Source organism: Acomys russatus, chromosome 18, assembly GCF_903995435.1.
Source record: "Acomys russatus chromosome 18, mAcoRus1.1, whole genome shotgun sequence".
Classification (NCBI taxonomy): Eukaryota; Metazoa; Chordata; class Mammalia; order Rodentia; family Muridae; genus Acomys; species Acomys russatus.
Window position 1 is genome coordinate 5,630,868 of NC_067154.1, and position 18,078 is coordinate 5,648,945.

Sequence of the window (18,078 nt, forward strand, 5' to 3'; positions counted from 1 at the left end):
TGTTTTTACCATCAATCGACTCATTCATTCACACACCATATACAATTTGTTTTAATTCTAAAACTCAATAGTTCAGTGATAATATAATAAGGATCATTCTGTAGTCATATTTTTAAAAAAGGGCCTCATGAAGCTTGAACAAATTGTTAATATAAACTGTGATTTGCACTATAACAGAATACAACACAACTAAAGCAATGTTAAGCTGACTATTACCTTATTCAGTAAAGCAACCTGGAACCCAGTGTACTCCTTCATATTAAGGTCTAGCAGCCTGTGGGGGATATCCTCTGAAAATCCCTGCAGGACTTGTTGAAAACCTTTCCTATGTGCCATTGACAACCCATGTGACCGGCTTCGGACTTTGATTCCAGTTTCCTGCACTACTTTTTTGCCTACGGATCCAATGACTCTATCAGATTCAATTTTGGCCTAAAGTAAAAAGAAACAAAAACTGCTTCAATACAATCTGCAAGTTTATAAATCAGATACTAGTGATTACGTTCTTCCACAAATTATTTATTGAACTTAAAAATTTTAAACTTCAAGTAACCACAGTTTACACTAAGTAGTAGGTAAACCAAACATGCTTTAAATGACAATACCTTATCAGTTAAAACAATTACAACTCTAAACTTTTGCAGCCGGACAAACATTCCTTCAAGTTAGTTTACTTATTAATACCAATCACACATAAGCCATAAAGTATGTTTCATAAAAGAAAGCATTCCCAAGTCAGAGCAACAGGAAACAAGACAACAACGTGCATGAAGACCTTGTGATTAGTGCACATACACATTTACAGATGTGGCAAACACTGATGCACACTTTGGTCACATTTTGATTCCTTTTACATAGCACAGAGCTGTCTAGAGTACCAGGAAAGTTTTGAAAAGGTGTTCACAATTTGCATGGGAGTAAAGCGCCTGCTGCTTGATATTCACAGTATCTATTAACAGCACTTATAGCCAGAATGAGAAAAATCCCATGATTTTACAGTTCCAAAGAAACTTCCAGTTTTGAAAAAAAAAAAAGTACAGGTTTTAAAACACAAAAGCAAAATAAAATGGTATCACACCCTTCCTCCCCCACCCCCTGCCAAGGAAAACAGCTTTCTAAAATAAATTCTCAAAAACAAAAACCAACCAATAATCATATGCAGAAAGTAGTTACGCCATATTCAAAAATGAGAAATTATAAAAATTTAGAATCAGCAAGAACTTGCTTGTAGTCTATTAGAGACGGTGGTACACAGTAGCACCCTTGTAATTCCAGCTATTCAAGAGACTGAGGCAAGAGGGCTGCCAGATCCAAGTCTGATGTGGATTAACTTGCCTCAAATGAAAGTAAAAAAGGGTTGACTAGTTGTAAAGTGTTTACCTACCATGTGAGAAACCCTAGGTTTGACCCCAGTACCACAGCGATAAAGAAGAGTCATCAAGAACCAGCTAGCTTCTAGGTTGTTAACCATGCTAGCTAGCAGTCCAATTCTTAATGCTCACTTCCACTTTCTCATATTACCTGCTGACTCAATTTTTTGAGGTATGAAATGACACTATAACTGAGTCCATACTCCATGCTGTCTGCTATCAGATTAGGTGCACCCATCATTCTAACAGCTTTCTTCAGAGGCTATAAAAGAAAAAACAGCATTCAATATCAAGTTTGTTAAAAATATTCTATGGAGTAACATTTTAAAACTTTTCACCCCAAATTGCATTCTTTGCCTTAAGAACACAATGCATCATTATTTATATTTTAGTAAAATGTTTAAACAGTGACACAAAAAGCAGTAAGAGAGTTAACATGAATTAGAAGCATAATAATCCATTCCAGAGAAGAAAGCATGGAGCCCTGAAGAGGTTGATACCATGGGGAGATATTCATTTAGAGGATGGGAACAGACACTGTGGGGGCCAGTCTGAATGCTACCTGGGAGGGTTGGGGGTGGGGGTAAAGCAGCTGGACCCAGCTCAGCACACCAGCTGAGCTAGCTAGTGGTACAACTTCCCAGTTAGCTCTCACTTTTAGAAGGAGGATGGGATCTTTAACAAGTTGTTATGGAATTACATAAGTTAATACACAGAAAGCACTTATAAAACCATCTGGCATACAGTAAGCATTCAAAGGGTGTTGATCCTCACTATTATTACCATTAACTGAACTGAAAAAAAGCAAACAAGCTCTGAGTGGAAGTGATGGGCACACAGGAGAATAAGCATAGTAAAAAAAATTAAACCATATATCTAACAGTAAAAATCTTTAGTAATAGAGACTAACTCAGAATCACTTTATAGATCACCAACAAACATGCCTACTAATATATGTGGATGAGACACAGCCTGGGGGGGCGGGGAGGACACATAACCAGTGGCATGGGAAGTGCAGAAGCTCTGCTGTCTCCTGGAATCAAATCCCAGAGCTCATACTTAATACCCATGAAGCTCTGGATCAGTCTTAAAGGTTGATAAAGACAACGCATTCAAAATATCTACAAGTTTCTCTTTTCATTCTCTCTAACATGACAAATACCCTGTGTTAGACTTAAATTTTACAACCATAAAAACAAGGCTATTAACCTCCTAATGATACTAGGGACCACTTAGAAAGATTCATTCTAGATAGAGGTATAAAATTCTTACATCCAAATTAGAAGCTAGAATTAGGAAAGATTCTTACTTTCAGTTTCTGACTTGCACGTTCGAGGCAGAAACAAGTCATTTCTACCTCACAGAGTGACTGTAAGGATTAAACACCGTTAGCACACACATCACACTTAGGACAGTTCCTGGCCTATACAGCAGTCACCTATTTCACAGCCACTATTATTCTACAAACTACTAAATTCTTCATCACTACACTCATTCTACATCATCTGTACATTCAATTTTCACGTCATTTCCGGTGCTGAGGAAAAGGTTATAATACCGACAATAAGCTTTAAGTGTCAAGTTTATTTTAACAATATTATTCTTACCCCAAGATAGTAGGGAGGCATTGTCTTCAAATAACTTTCAAATGACTGTCTCCATTTCAATGTTGGTTTTGCTTTGTGCACTTTGAACAAGTCATCTAGGAACAGTCAACAGCAGAGGAGCATCACTCATTGTTCTCATCTCTAGCCAGTTTCCCTCTCAAGTCTACTCTGTTACTCATGAGGGAGTTACACCAGAAAAATCTTTAAATAATTAAGAACAATAAACATGCTCTAGAAGTTTTTGTTTGTAATTCAATTTTAAAGGTGAAAGGGTGTTTATGGTCTAAAAAATACACATCCATTAGGTACCATCAGAAAATACACAAGAAACAAATCTTATGCCCTACTAGAAAAATGAAGTATGTACAATACTTCCTATAAAAATATATCTACTAATATCTTCACTACAACTTCTAAATCTGATGGTTTGTAGAATGAATGTTTCTCAGCACTTTTCAAAAATGACAACCAGCTTAAACCTGAAAGCAAACCCTAGGTTTTCTCATAGTGTGTAAGTGTTTTTCAGGATTAGGGACATAGCTCACTTGGTCAAGTGCTTGCCATGTGAGCATGGGAACCAGAATTTAAAAAGTTGAGTGTGGTGCACATGCTTGCAATCTCAGAGCAGATGCGATGAACAGACTGCTGGGGCTCATGGCCAGCTAGCAGCAAGCCCCAAGTCCCAGTGAGAGATCCTGACTAAAAAACAATATAGCTAAGCAGGCAAATGTGCTTGCTGCCAAGCCTGATAACCTGAACTTAAGTTCAATCTTGGGAACCCACATGGTAGAAAGCAAGTTGTCTTCTGCCCCTAAACATGCCCCATGGCACATATGCACACATGATTACATAAACCTATGTGCTCACAAAAATTTAAATGACCCAACAACCACTGAGTGAATAGCTCCTTAGAGAAATATCTCAAGAATGACCTGTTGGTTCCACATGCACATACTAACACAAAACTGTTTTCCAAATGAAGTTAGATAAATTTGCAGAACATGTATTTATATTTTTATGAATATAGCACGCTTTATGCACCAAACAGAAAGCCTACCCCCAAAAGTATAAGAAATATTACTTGTAGAAAGTTAGAATATTTAATTTTAAAGCTTTAAATACCGCAGTACCTGTTAGTAAAATGAAAGGATTTTTACATCAGCTTTCAATCTATCGTAAACACAAGCAGGCTATTATTAAAATGTCTTTAAGTAGGTTTAGCATGCTCATTACTTTTTAGAGACAGGAAGATAGGGCTATTCCTTAGCTTTCTGTAAGAGCACATGGCAAGAACGACTTACCTAAGAGAGGAAGGAGGACTGGGTAATTGTAAGGCATCACAAATAAGTTGACACAGTTCAGTGCTGTACTAGCTTTCAAGTAACCAAAGGGATGACCAAGTTCATTATACTTTGCGCTATTGCTTACATATACCTGTTTAAAAAGAAAGGTTACAATTCATATTCTATAAACCTGCACTGAATGTTATACAAACCACAGGTTCAGTTTAGCTTATATGTGCATGTATATACATGCTCTTGCAAGAATGTATAGAAGGCAGAAGTTACCAGTGGGTGTCTTCCTCAGTCGTTCTCCATTTTATTTTTTGAGACACAGTCTCTTACTGAACGTGGAGTTCACCATTTCAGCAAGACTATGCAGCCAATGAGTCCCAGGGGTCTTCCTGTCTCCCCCCCAAGATGGGCCAGGCTTTCGCACCTGGCTCTTTACACAGGTGCTAGGATCCAAAATTTGGATTACCAGGTTTTTGTGCTCTTACAGCAAACATTACTGACTGACCCATCTCTCTACTCCTGGCTTAGTTCTATAAGAAACATCTCACCTGAACCTTTTATTCACTATAGTTTTTCAGCTTACCTGCCAACATGTTTGAGGAGATTTTCCTTTTCTAGAATAAACTGAGTCAATGGTGAAGGTTCCAACTCATACTTGTCAAAAGGCAATTTGTCAATAACCATTGGCTCACAGTCTGTACAGGAAAACTTCACTACAGGATGAGATGTACGAGGTGGCTGGAGGGGAAAATCTCATTACTATTTAAACATAATACCAGAAATCAGCACATCTTTACTACCTTTGTTCTCCTATCAAAGCTTACTTGACAGTCATTTTAGTAAGTCTGATTTACTAGAAATACCATTAAGCTGGAAAAACAAAAAGACCAATGTTAAATTATATCATATTACCAAGAAAAAGAAAAACATCAAAAAATGAAAATCTATTTGTTTAAAATCAAATTTATCATCAGCCACATTCCTTGATTAATTTCTGAATATGTAATATTCAAACAATACTTATAAACTACTGATATATATATACATAACCAATGTATATATAATAAAAGACATAAACTTTATTTATAAGTTCTCTTTCTTTCTCTATTTCTCACTGGATTCCTCTGGTTGTTTATTCCTTTGGTATATTCCTAAGATATCTAAGTACCTTATTTTGAAGATTCCTGTCCTAGAGGCATAAAAACATAACACTTGAAAAAGGTATGATACAGGTAGGCAAATTTCTGAGTTCAAAGCCAATCTGGTCTACAGAGTGAGTTCCAGGAGCCAGAACTACAGAGAAACCCAGTCTCCAACCCTACCCCACCCCCCCAAAAAAGACATGACACTAACTTATTGTCTCCTTCATAAAAATCCCAGTTATGAAAAATGTATGTGCTATAATTTGATATGTCATTGCTATAAAGACTCAGCCTCACAACTGCCCATACTCTGGTAGCTCCCAAATCTACCTTAAGGAATAAAAACTTGCTCATTTCTTTTATGTCTACAAGTGTCTACTGGACATAACCTGGCTCTTACACATGCTTCAGATACACTGTATCTAATTTCTCTTCAAAGCATAAGTCCTCTTCTAATAATCTCGCCATTTTAGCTGTCAAAAACTCACATAAGCAGCAGTGCAGTTGTAAGGCACCTAGCAGAACACATGGACAGGATATGTGTTTGGTACTGGCTGCTTCCACCTTTCTGACAGCATTAAATCCCCAACATTAGTAACTAATCTTTCCTACCACTTTAACTCAAATCTTCAGTTTCTCAAGTTAAGACGACTCACAACTGCACCTCCTCCAACAATCCTGTTGTCGTTGTATGCAATTCCCTATTGAAATGTATGCAGGAAAAGTAGCAGGCAATCACACAGGGGGTGGGGCAGGAGTACAGGTTCTTCGAATTTACAAATAAAAGCCTCACTGCTTTGGTCTTTCAGGCATTCTTCAGTCATGTCCACACTGCCTGTGTGCAGCTGTCCCACATCGTCTGTCCTGCCCCTGCGCTTCGCTCTGACTACTTCACTATTGGCTGTTTTAAAACTACATTTAAGAGAACGAGTGAGTGCCAACAACCAAACTCAGGGGAACTTCTCCAGCACTCTCTCCCAACGTGTATTCCAAACACACACACCAAGCATTTAGGTCCCATTTCCTGACATTCTGCCCTGCCTTCCATTACAGTCAGGAAACTGCTCTACCTACATAGTCTGAAAATCTGTCCAGAGACTGGTAATGTTCAAGATGATAAATATGTTCTTTCCTAGTTGCATTTTGTTTAAACATATTGGGGGGGGGGGCCTTTCACCCAACTATATCAACTTTAAATGAAGGTTTAAAATATTTTAATAGTTTGTCTATCATCTTTCAGGCCCATCTTAAAAATTCCTTTTACCTTTTCTGAGAGGAAATAAAACAAAACAAAACAACAACAACAACAAAAACCCTTTTATGTGTTTCCATTTAATTCCCCAAATAATCTTGAAAGACAAGAGCCATGATCCACAGGCCCACAGTTAATAGATAATCACTTTTAACTTCAGTAGCAATGCTTACTTAAAAATTATAACTTGTAGAAAAATGTCATTCCCCTGCTATTAGCCTTTAACAAACAAATTTTAAAGAGCTCTTTCCAGTACTATTTCTTATGATTTTCTTCCTTCATTTTAGACAAAAAATTTCAGTATTAAATGAACCATATTACTAGTCCTGAAGGAAACCTACATGCCCTTCCAACTTACCTCCTTCTAATTTGCTCCAGATAAAAACCAAGTCACTTTCCTAAAGTAATTCCTTAAGAACAACTTCATATGCACTCTAAATGGAAACAGGGAAGCTCTCAGTCTTTAACTCTGCACTTCAGACCATGAGCAGCTCGGATTATTCAACAGTGGTCCAGCTACCTCTCCCACTCCTCTAGGTGTGCCTTGTTCTTTCTGAATTCCATATGATTCTCACTTCCTATGAAATCCCATAGATACTGCTGTCAGTAGCAGCATAATTGTATGAATATCCAACAAGAAGATACTTAATAAAAATATGGAAAGAGTTTTTAAAATGTTCTAGGAAAACATGGTAAAATTACCAAAGAAATGGAAAGCATGTTTTTAAGAGCAAACAAAAAAATTACATACATTTAAATCAGAAAAAGAAAACAAGAATAAACAGGTAACCCAATGAAACATACTAAAACTTGAACTTTCATTTGCTACTTCTTTCAAGGATGGAGACCTTATTAATAGACATAAACTTGAAGTTCATATTTCAAAGTAAAAGTTATCATGAAAATCAGACATATTTACCATAAAAAAAGAAAAAGTACAAGTGGGTCACTTTAATTCATGAGTTATAGTTGCTTGCTCAAAATCTCTGAAACACAACCTACTTTCTAGAAGTACTATTAATAACACTGCCATGCTCTAGACACTACAAAAACATTAACAAATAAGAAAAGAAATAGATTAAATGAGTCTAAATAAATACATTCATAAAAACAATTTATGTAAGTAAAACTATAAAACTCCCTAGAAGCTAAACTTCCAAGTTGTAACACCATACCTAAATGTAAAAAGTGTACAAGTAAATCTGAAAGATTGCAGGCCAACTATCACAAGCATTCTCCGCCTTCGTTTTAATTTCAAATTGGACCCTGGGTAACTCTTCAGGGTACACTACATTTAAAATCCAAACAAATAAATCTTACTACATTTACAATTTAGCTTCCAAATATCAATAACAAAAAGGTAAGCCACTATTAAAGGAAACAAGATACTCCTTCTCTGTTGCTTCATAGCACATGTGATAGCAAATAATGGCTTATCATAGCACTTTATATGTCTGTCTAATTTCTGTAAATGAGCCACACCTTTAAATAACAATATGAGTTAAAATCACTGTGTGCTTCAAGCCAGCCTATGCTACATACTCAGCTCAACAAAGCTCGAGCTGCAAAGCAGGACTTTCTCGCAAACAACGAGTTCACAGAACAAAGTCATCTAAACAGTTATTAGTAAATAGTCATGGCTTCTCCGGCACTTACTAGTGTTGGAGAATTCTGATCCGGCCAAAACGACTCTGGAACCGGCCAATGTCCTATAGGAACCCCAGTTTTAGGATTTGGTCTGACATATATGAGTTTGTGGCAGCTGTGCCAAGGCTGAGATCCAAAAGGTCTTGATATATCTGGCTGCCCATCTATAGCAAAGAAATTAGGACAAAGAAAACATAACCTTAGGTGGAGGGAAATGAAGTCAAATCTATTATTACTCAACAACAACAAAAATCCCAGTGCTTTTTGGACTTTCCTTTAAGTCATGACTGCTTAACAGTTAGACAAGATTGCGGTTTACTGGCTAGTAAAGTCTGCCATTTCAAATAAGAACTCATCAGTTCAAAGAACATTTTACCTTTTGCTGAATCAGAATGTGTACAATGTACTACACAGAAAATTTAATGAGTTACATGCTTTCCCTACCAGATGATAAAGGAAGGCAAGCAATCACTTTGCACTCTTTATCCCTGTATACCCACTGTCAAAAATAATAACAGGCACACAGTAAATAGCATCTAAGTATTGCTAATGGTGCATCGCTTATCATGGACAGTGCCTTGGATTTAATCTAATACATACACACACACACACACACACACACACACACACACACACACTTAAAAGGCAAAACAGTCTTAGAATTAAAGGCTAACCTTAGCAAAAAAAAAATTCTAGATCTAAAGTACTTATTACTTACCTTCAATCTAGAATAACTCTAGAAAAACAGTAATTTTTAAAAATAATTCAATAAACATTTATTCAGTTTAGACTTAGGCCTAAAGCAAACATTAAAATAACTGTAAAGAAAATATATCCTACTAACCTTTAACATTTTTATTACTTAAACTTAACACAGTGATTGACTATACAGCCCTTCACTGTATCAGCACAGGATGTTCCCATGGCCTTTCTCTTCTCCCAATCTTCCTCTAGTCAATTGCCTTTGCAAAGTGGCACTGATGACATTCTAATTCTGAAGCTATGGTCAACTACCCATGGAATCATTGTAATCCCTCAGACCCACTAGCTATTATATACAGTGTATGGACAGCAAGCTGAGAATAAAGTCAGGTGAAACAGAGCAGAATTCTTATTTTTATTTCACTTTTGGTTTTTTAAGACAGGGTTTGTCTGTGTTAGCCTTAGGCATCCTGGACTCACTTTGTAGACTAGGCTGGCCTCGAACTCACAGCAATCCGCCTGCCTCCGCCTCCTGAGTGCTGGGATTACAGGCAGGCACCACCATGCCTGGCTTGTTTTTATTTTTTTAAAGAACCAATCACAACAGCAACAGCTGGGACTTCATTTTGGTGCCCACACAAACTATTATGTCCTTATGAATGGAACAACAGTAGCTATGGAACTGAATAAGCATCTCAGGATGAAGACAGAATTACCAAGCATAAGGAAATAAGAGTCAATGTTCTAATACTAAAAAGAAAATAAGAGTTCGTGCTATCTATAGACACTTAAAGGGTGTTTGGTTCTCTAAAACTTCAAACAACCTTTATTATGTAAAAGGTTATGCTCTTCGACCACTAGCTTATACTAATATTCCTACTATCTTGCTTTCTGTACCAATAGCAGTTGTGTAGCCATGACACAAAAGCCTTGTTAATCTTTAAATTTTATTTTGAGATAGAATCTCTCTATGTAGCCCTGGCTATCTTGCTGGCCTTTAACTCAAAGAGTTCTACTTCCCAAATGCTTGGATTTAAGGTGCATCATCACAGCCTTGTTGATCTTAAGACCAACACACATGCACGTACGTACACACACACACACACACACACACACACACACACGAGCACGCATCTAGTTTGATAATTCATAAATCAAGTTCAGAATGTCTGTAAAAATAATACAATACCTTCTACAGGGGAAGGATCTGGTCCTGCCTTTTCGAAGTTTATTACTACTCCACTTTGTACTTTCTGCACCAAGGATTCTAGACACTGATTAAGCATTCTTGGAGAACATACAGAGTATGACCGGCCTGAGATAAAAAGATGACATAAACTAGTTAGTTATAAGACGGCTACCTCCTATAAGAACTACAGTAAGGCTTTTTCTGACAATATTAATAGAAGTTCAGTGGTTGGTATTTCCCAATTTTAAAGAAGAATAAACAAAAAATTATTTCCAACCAACAATCTCATTGTAGGTGAGTATATAAATTTTGTACTGAGGAGAACTGCTCTTCTGGCAGTTACCACAGATATTAAGTATTTGTGTTTACTTTAACATATAGATGGTAGTGATGAGGTTGAGAATGAGTATTTTCTGTTAAGTTTCTTCTGAGGAAGTGACACTTGAGTCAGGAACCTGAAAAATAGAATGAACCACAAGAAAATCTAGAGAGAGAAAAGAAAGTACAGAAAAGCACACATTGCATGCATGTGGGAGCACATCTGTGACCTTACATGTGGAGGAGTGCTAGATTTACAGACAGTGAGGGACCTAACATTAAGTGTCTTCCAGCCCATAAGTATGGCTTACTTGCCAAATATGGAAAGTCATTTTATAGAGCTTGAGATCAGATTTCTATTTCTTACAATCAGCTTTTCGGTGAGACTGATAGTACAGTCGAAAAGGGAAGCATCGGGACAAGTAAGGGACCACGATACTTTGATCTGTCTAGACTGCCAAATTTGGAGTGGCAAGAGGTACTGTGATTCACGAGAGAACCAAGGATGATTCCCAGGTGCTTCATTTGTCCTGAGATAAAAGATGAGCTACAGGGCTCCAAGTCACCTGTGCACGCTGGGAAAAGGTGGTTTGGGGATGAAGGCAAGTTAAAAGCATCCAACACACATACTACTCAAAAGATACAGGCATTTTATGAAAAATTGCCTACAGTTTTTATAGCTTAAATAAATTTAACTTTGCCCAACTCAGAAATTTTCTTTTGACTCTTCACTGTTTTACTCAGGTGATAATGCTGACTCCAGGTTTATTATATTTAGCTTGGGGGGGCGGTGGTGGTGGTGTGGTGTGGTGTGGTGTGGTTGGTGTGTGTGTGTGTGTGTGTGTGTGTGTGTGTGTGTGTGTGTGTGTGTCTCTGTCTGTCTGTCTGTCTCTGTCTCTCTCTCTCTAACCGAAAACAAGCCAACCTCTTACTTGAAGGTGTGCAATAATAATTTTCCCACAGTTAAAATGACCAAGTCTGGCAATGTTTATGATTTGGTAAAAATTATCAAATATTACAAAGGATGAGATTTGACCTAAACAATAATCATAAGAGGAACATTACATAAAATAAAGTTCAGTTTGTTCAGCTAATCTCAAATTATTTGACTTTTTTGTAAAATGATTTATGTATTCGTTTTCTCTAATTTCTGTAAAAATCTTTAACAATTTTATTTCATATTAAGATTATAACTTGTAATCAATGGCTGTACATTGTACAACATTTCTATTCTGAGACAGGGAATCATTGTGTAGCCAGCTCTAGTTAGTCTGGAACTCAATGATCTACCCACTTCTGCCTCCTCAGTGTTGGGATTAAAGGCGTATGCCAACCATGGCAGCTAAATCACTGGTGATCTTTGTAGACAAAGTTTGTTTAACAACTTCAAATACTAACATTTGTTACATAGGTATAAAAAATTAACATTCATAAATCCAACAGTAACTATTGACTTACCAAGACCATACACCATCAACACATACAATTTAAAAAATACAGGTATGTCAATGTTGTTTGCCAAACATAAACATGCAAATGTTGTAATGTAAACTGTTTTAGGTCCCCAAGTTTCTACCAGTAAAAACTTACCTCCTGTCACTTCACACATTGGTGTGATAGCAGAATCATCCAAAGGCACACCCGTCAACTGTTCTGATTCTACTGACATGGTACCAGGCAACCGTAGGACTAAAGCAAAGAGTCTCTGATCCCAACGAAAAGGTTCCTTGGTCAATTCACTTCCAGGCAAAGGAGAATTAAGAGGTAAATGAAGCTGAAAGTAATGGGGAAAAATAAGTAAGTTTTCCATACTCTATTTTAATTTTTAAAGATTATTTTATTATTGCGTATGTACGGGTATTTTGCCTGTATGTGCTGTCTGTGTACCCACATGTGGGCCTGACACTCATGGAAGCCAGGAAGGGCATCAATCCGATCCTCTAGAACTGAAGTTACAGATGGTTGAGAGCTGTCACCAGGGCGCTGGAAATCTAACCTCGGTTCTCTGAAGAGCAGCCAGTGAGTGCTCTTTAACCTATGAGCCATGTCTTTAGCTACTCATACTATTTTTTAAAACAACTTTAAAAAACAGATCAAAACCACAGAGTCTCTTATCATTAAAACACATACTGTTTTACTATAAAGATCTTAAATTGAAATACAAAAAACTAAGTGGCTCAGCAGTTAGGAGCACATGCTACTCTGCCAGAGGACCCACATTTGGCTCCAAGGCCCCATTCATATCAGTGGGTGCTCTCAATTACTTCTAATACCAGTTTCAGGGGATCTAACACCATTGGCCTCTTTGGACATATACCACTACATGTCCTCCCCCCCCCCAAAAAAAAACCAAGAATAAGCCTTAAAGGGGCTAGAAAAATGACTCAGGTTAAAAGTACTGGTTGTTCTTTCAGACCTCCATTGGATCCCAGCACCCACATGGTAATTCACAATTGTTTGTGACTCAAGCCTCAAGGATCCTTCTGGCCTTCAAGGACGCCAGGTATGTACAGTCATCTACAAGGTACACAGACTTATATTCAGGCAAAACACTCATACAAATACAAATTTTAAAAATTAGAATAAATCAAAAAACAAAACCCTTGGCTGACCATTATCATTAGTATATAGTCTTAAAGTATAGTCTACTAAGCATGAATCTCTGGATAAGCACAATTTCACAGGGAGCACACTTCCTAGAAAAGAAATCAAAAATTTCATGGGATCGTTAAACCAGTTAAAAAAAAGAAAAGAAAAAAACAGAAAAACGAGTTTTAAATCAGGGTAGGTTTGACAGAAGACCCTAATATCAATTTCAGAAATCTTGGTATGAGATTTTACACACAGACATATAAATGAGTAAATAAACAACTTTACTTTTAAAAGCATTAATCACAGGCACTGGCTGCAGACCTTTTCAATGATTAATTCAGTGTTCCCCCCCCCCCCAAAAAAAAGGCACAGAACCACTCAAGCATTCTGAGGCAGAAGAGGCTCTGCTGAACCTCACACGCACAACTCATCATGCGATGATAAAGTCCATCAGCACTGACAATATTACAACTGGTCTTTGGTTGTATAATGACAAGTTAAGGGGAAAAAGAGGAAAGGTTCATGAGAATATTTTCAAGTATTATATACATGGTTATTTCAATTTTATAAAACTGCCTGTGTTTTTACTCATGTATTGTTGCATTTCTTATTCATTCCCCTTAGTATCACCAACTTCTCATCTCCTGAGATGAGAATGTCTGAGCAAAGCCAGGAAGAATAATGACTGGCAAACAACAACAGGGAAAAATCTGCGAGGACTGTACTATTCAACCTAAAATACCTGAAATCCTAATTAGCATTAGTCACTAAGGGAAGAATCTTCATGAATATATAGTTTGAGAATTAAAAACAAATGCACATAAATCAAGAAAAACACAAAACTGATCATCATAAAAATATGCAATGGAAGTAGATACGTTCTAAAATTAAAAATGGAAAAACGCTTATGAGGAAATTCGTGTGACCTACAACATGTGGAAAGAGAATCAAGTATATTAGTTACCAGACACTACCACTCAAATATCAATTAGTTACCAGATTCTACACACTGAAATATCAAGGAATGCTATTCCATACCCATAAAATTAGCACAAGAAACATGAATACAAGGCAGTGAGAATGGCCACACTGCTGGAGTGCTGGTAGACATGTGGCCATCTGGAGGGCACTGATGTCATTTGGCAGAATTGAAGGTAAGCACAGGCCACAGAAAAGCCACTGCCCAGAAACACTCTCATCTTCACAAAAAGTTCGGACAAAGAATATTTGTGTGTATTATCAGTGGTATTTCACATGCATGAGACCCTAGGCTCAACTACCACAGAGTCATACAATGGTATTATCTGAAAATTGAAAAACTACCTACAGCTAAGTCCCATAAGGCAATCATGTACAAACTGCGGCCGGTCATTCATTTATACCACAGTTAAAAAGAGTAACCTAAATCTCAAAGATCCAACAAGGAGAGATCTCAAAATAGAACTTTTTATGATATACCTACCTACTAATAAAATAACATTTGAATATACAATTTGGTAAGCATGATCTAACAGATGACCACATCCAGCTACTACTTTTGATGATACCAAACTGATGATGTTCTTTCCTGAATTTGAACTTTATATAAATAGAATTATGGAATGTGGTCTCTTTAGCTGACAGCTCCCCCCCGCCTCAATACTATAAGGTAAATTTCATAAAGTTTTTCCATATAGCTGCAGATCATCATAAACATGCTACGCTGTATTTATGTCTGTAAATATGTTATAATATATCCATCTTTTGTTGACAGAAATTTCAGTTGTTTTGGTATAATAGAAGGTCTTTGTGATAGGTACATAGTCAGAAAGCAAAAATATATTTACCTTTATCATAAAAATGTCAAGTTAGTACAGTGGCACAATTATTAAGTCCAGCACTCAGAGAATAGTGATGCAGAAAGATTCTCAAATGTGAGACCAGCCAAGGCAACCCAGAAGCACTCTGTCTCCAAAGAAAAGGAAGTGTTCCAAGCAGCGTTACTAATTTATATTCCCATAAGCAATGAGAGGAACTAGTTGCTTGCTTCTCTTTTTACCAATACTTAGTATAAACTGCCTTACATTAAGTGTCTGTGTTTGTGTGTGTGTGTGTGTAGACTTTCTATTTCCCTGGGATCTATAGAAAGTGGTTATCTTTTCATTCAATTTATTGATCATTTCAATGTACTCTTTTGTGAAGTCTTGTGTTCTGGGTTTTTTGTTTGGTTCGGCTTTTTGTTTGTTTGTTTGTTTTTAAATTTTCAGAGGCTGATATATTCCAGGAATTAACCCTGTGCTGGATTAAGGTGCTGCAAATATCTTCTACTCTGTGGCCACTTTCATTCAGTTGGCACATCTATGTTTTTCTTTCATTATTAGTGCCTCTTATTGTCCTCATAAATCATAAAGACACACCCCTCTTTTCTTCTAAAAAAAAAAAAAAAAAGACACTTTATACTTAAAACTTAGACTTAAGCCTGAATGCCTCTGGAACGGCGTGTGGTGTATTTTAAGAGCTGTGGCTAATATAGTAACACCATCCTCTCCCTCCTTCATTGAGCATAGGCATTTTCTGTTAGGTGCCTGTTAGTTGTATTCTTCAGTCAAAATTACAAAGGCAAAATGTGAATGATTTGAACAGAACAGCATCTTTATATAAGGTAAAAGCAAACAAGTGTCATTTCCTGTATGTTCAACACACACATGTAGAAAAGGACAATGCGGACTAAGAACCTACATAAGAGGGAAGACGGCACTATGTAAGAGCATGAAGACGACACACTTGTTTGCAGTGTTCTCTTTCATGTGCTAAAGTACACAACAAAATGAACATAACTAAGTAAACATGGCAAAAAGGGTTATGTTACTTATTCTTATCCAAAATACTGGAAAATACTGAGGCAACTGTAGAAGCCAACAAAGTGTTTGGGTAGTTATCCAGACCTTTAAAAAATAATAATAATGTCATTTTTTTTTTTTTTTTTTTTTTTTCCAGAGCTGAGGACCGAACCCAGGGCCTTGCGCTTGCTAGGCAAGCGCTCTACCACTGAGCTAAATCCCCAACCCCATGTCATTTTTTTTATACAAAACCAAAGACAAAACTTTACACGTGCATCAAGGAAATAGAAAGGTTAGATAATTAACTGCAATGATTATACATCTGTTAGGATTTGATCAGCTACCTAAAAAGTATATGCAAAGGCGTACACACACACACACACACACACACACACACACACACAAAGTAGCTACCAAATAAAAATTTATGCAAATTTAAATTTAGATTTGGGTGATTTAAAGATAAATAATAAGATATGGTTCCAGAACTGGGAAACTTGGTGTGAGGAAGGGAGTCATGATCCTTTAGGATGTTCTTAAAATTAAACTAGCAAACAGAAAGAAGAAAACTGAAAAATCACAGTACCAGCAGCTTTATGGTATTTAGAAGATCTCTATTTTTTGAATACTTGATAAGAAAACATTTCTATAGGCAACATTATCTATCTTGGGAAATTTTAGTACATTCACACTCAGGCTGGTCAGAGCTATATAGTGAGATCCTATCTCAAAAGACAACAAAAAACAAACAAACAAACCCCAGCCACTGGACTAGAGATGTAACTCATCGGTAAAATGCATGCATACTTTACATGAGTCATGCCCTGGCAATAAACAGCCACACACATAATACTCCATTTAATACATAAAACAATGGCCATTATAGTCCCCACTACAGATTTCAAGAATTAAAGTATAGAAGCACTTCAGCAGCTTTTTGGAAGATATACAGTAAGTGAGGAGACAGAATTAAAATCCAGGTAGTCTGGTTCCTGATTCTATGACTTTTAATACTGTACCATACAAAGCGCAAGCGCGCGTGTGCGTGCACACGCACGCACACACACACACACCTCTTCTAAAAATCCAAGTATTAAAACATTACCATTAAAAGATCTAATTTTATCAAAGCAAAGAACTCTGAAACTTCATAAAAATAACTACTTAAAATTTTTTTTAATGATTTCTGAATTAAGCTAGTGTTATAAAGCACTGACTGTGTCCATAAGCCTCTTATGAGCACTTTGGGGTCACTACTGCACTCAGGTCCTCTACTCTTCCCACTCACCCGCACAGCTAACAGAAAAAGGCAACAATGTTTATTTTTCTTTCCCCTTCTAGTTCTCAAAACATGGGTAGTAACAAAGATTAAAAATGAAATTAATAATAGCACATTTTAGCATAATTTTACAAGATTTACATAATATTTATAACAAGTTAATTGGAGTGATATATATTATAGAGATGAGATATAATCAGAATGTATGTTCAGAGCCATCTGTTTGTAGAATGCCCTCAAACAATCCCTGCTATACAATTAAATTTAGAACATCTAAAAAGGGCTGTAAACTTTGAGAATTGGATAAATCAGATGTGACTTAGTATGCTATTTTTCCCATAACCATATTACTGACCTTTATACAACACAATTGTTGGCAACGTGTCAGTCTAATGGACAAATACACAAAGAAAATTACTGTTTATACTTACAAAGTTTAACTTAGGTACAAATGAGGTTCTCTATATTGTTAAAATGAGTACTTTTAGTAACATCATCAATCTAGGTATGTGATTCTCTTGGTAGCCAATAGAAAATCAAATACAGCTTCACTCTGAAATAAGGAAAACTGTCTCCCTTCTTCCCCTTGGCGGCTTTACCCTTCCCCTGGAACTCCTTGAGTCCTTACAAAAACTAAACTTCTTCCAAACATTGCTCTGAAAACAAATGGCAGAGCAGGTTGGTGACAACTTACCATATTGCATGTCAAACCTTGTCTTTATTAAAGTGCAATAGCCTATTTGTTTGTCATTAGCATATGGTGTGCCAAGGCAGAAGAAGTAGCTTCTATTGGTCAGTCTCTTGCTGAACCAGGAGACAAAAGGTTTTGCCTGGATTGACTGGCCACTCAGCTCCCCTGCCTCCAC

General features: G+C 36.7%; 1 protein-coding gene across 1 annotated transcript in view; it reads right to left on the bottom strand.

Annotated features, from left to right (window-relative positions):
• Positions 1 to 18,078, bottom strand: part of Ints6 (integrator complex subunit 6) — a 73,701-nt gene that overhangs the window by 11,708 nt on the left and 43,915 nt on the right. Inside the window, 9 exon segments of the mRNA XM_051160672.1 lie at positions 217 to 432; positions 1,522 to 1,632; positions 2,978 to 3,072; positions 4,279 to 4,411; positions 4,856 to 4,879; positions 4,882 to 5,010; positions 8,323 to 8,477; positions 10,205 to 10,330; positions 12,113 to 12,296. Of these exon segments, the coding sequence (XP_051016629.1) occupies positions 217 to 432; positions 1,522 to 1,632; positions 2,978 to 3,072; positions 4,279 to 4,411; positions 4,856 to 4,879; positions 4,882 to 5,010; positions 8,323 to 8,477; positions 10,205 to 10,330; positions 12,113 to 12,296 (1,173 nt within the window).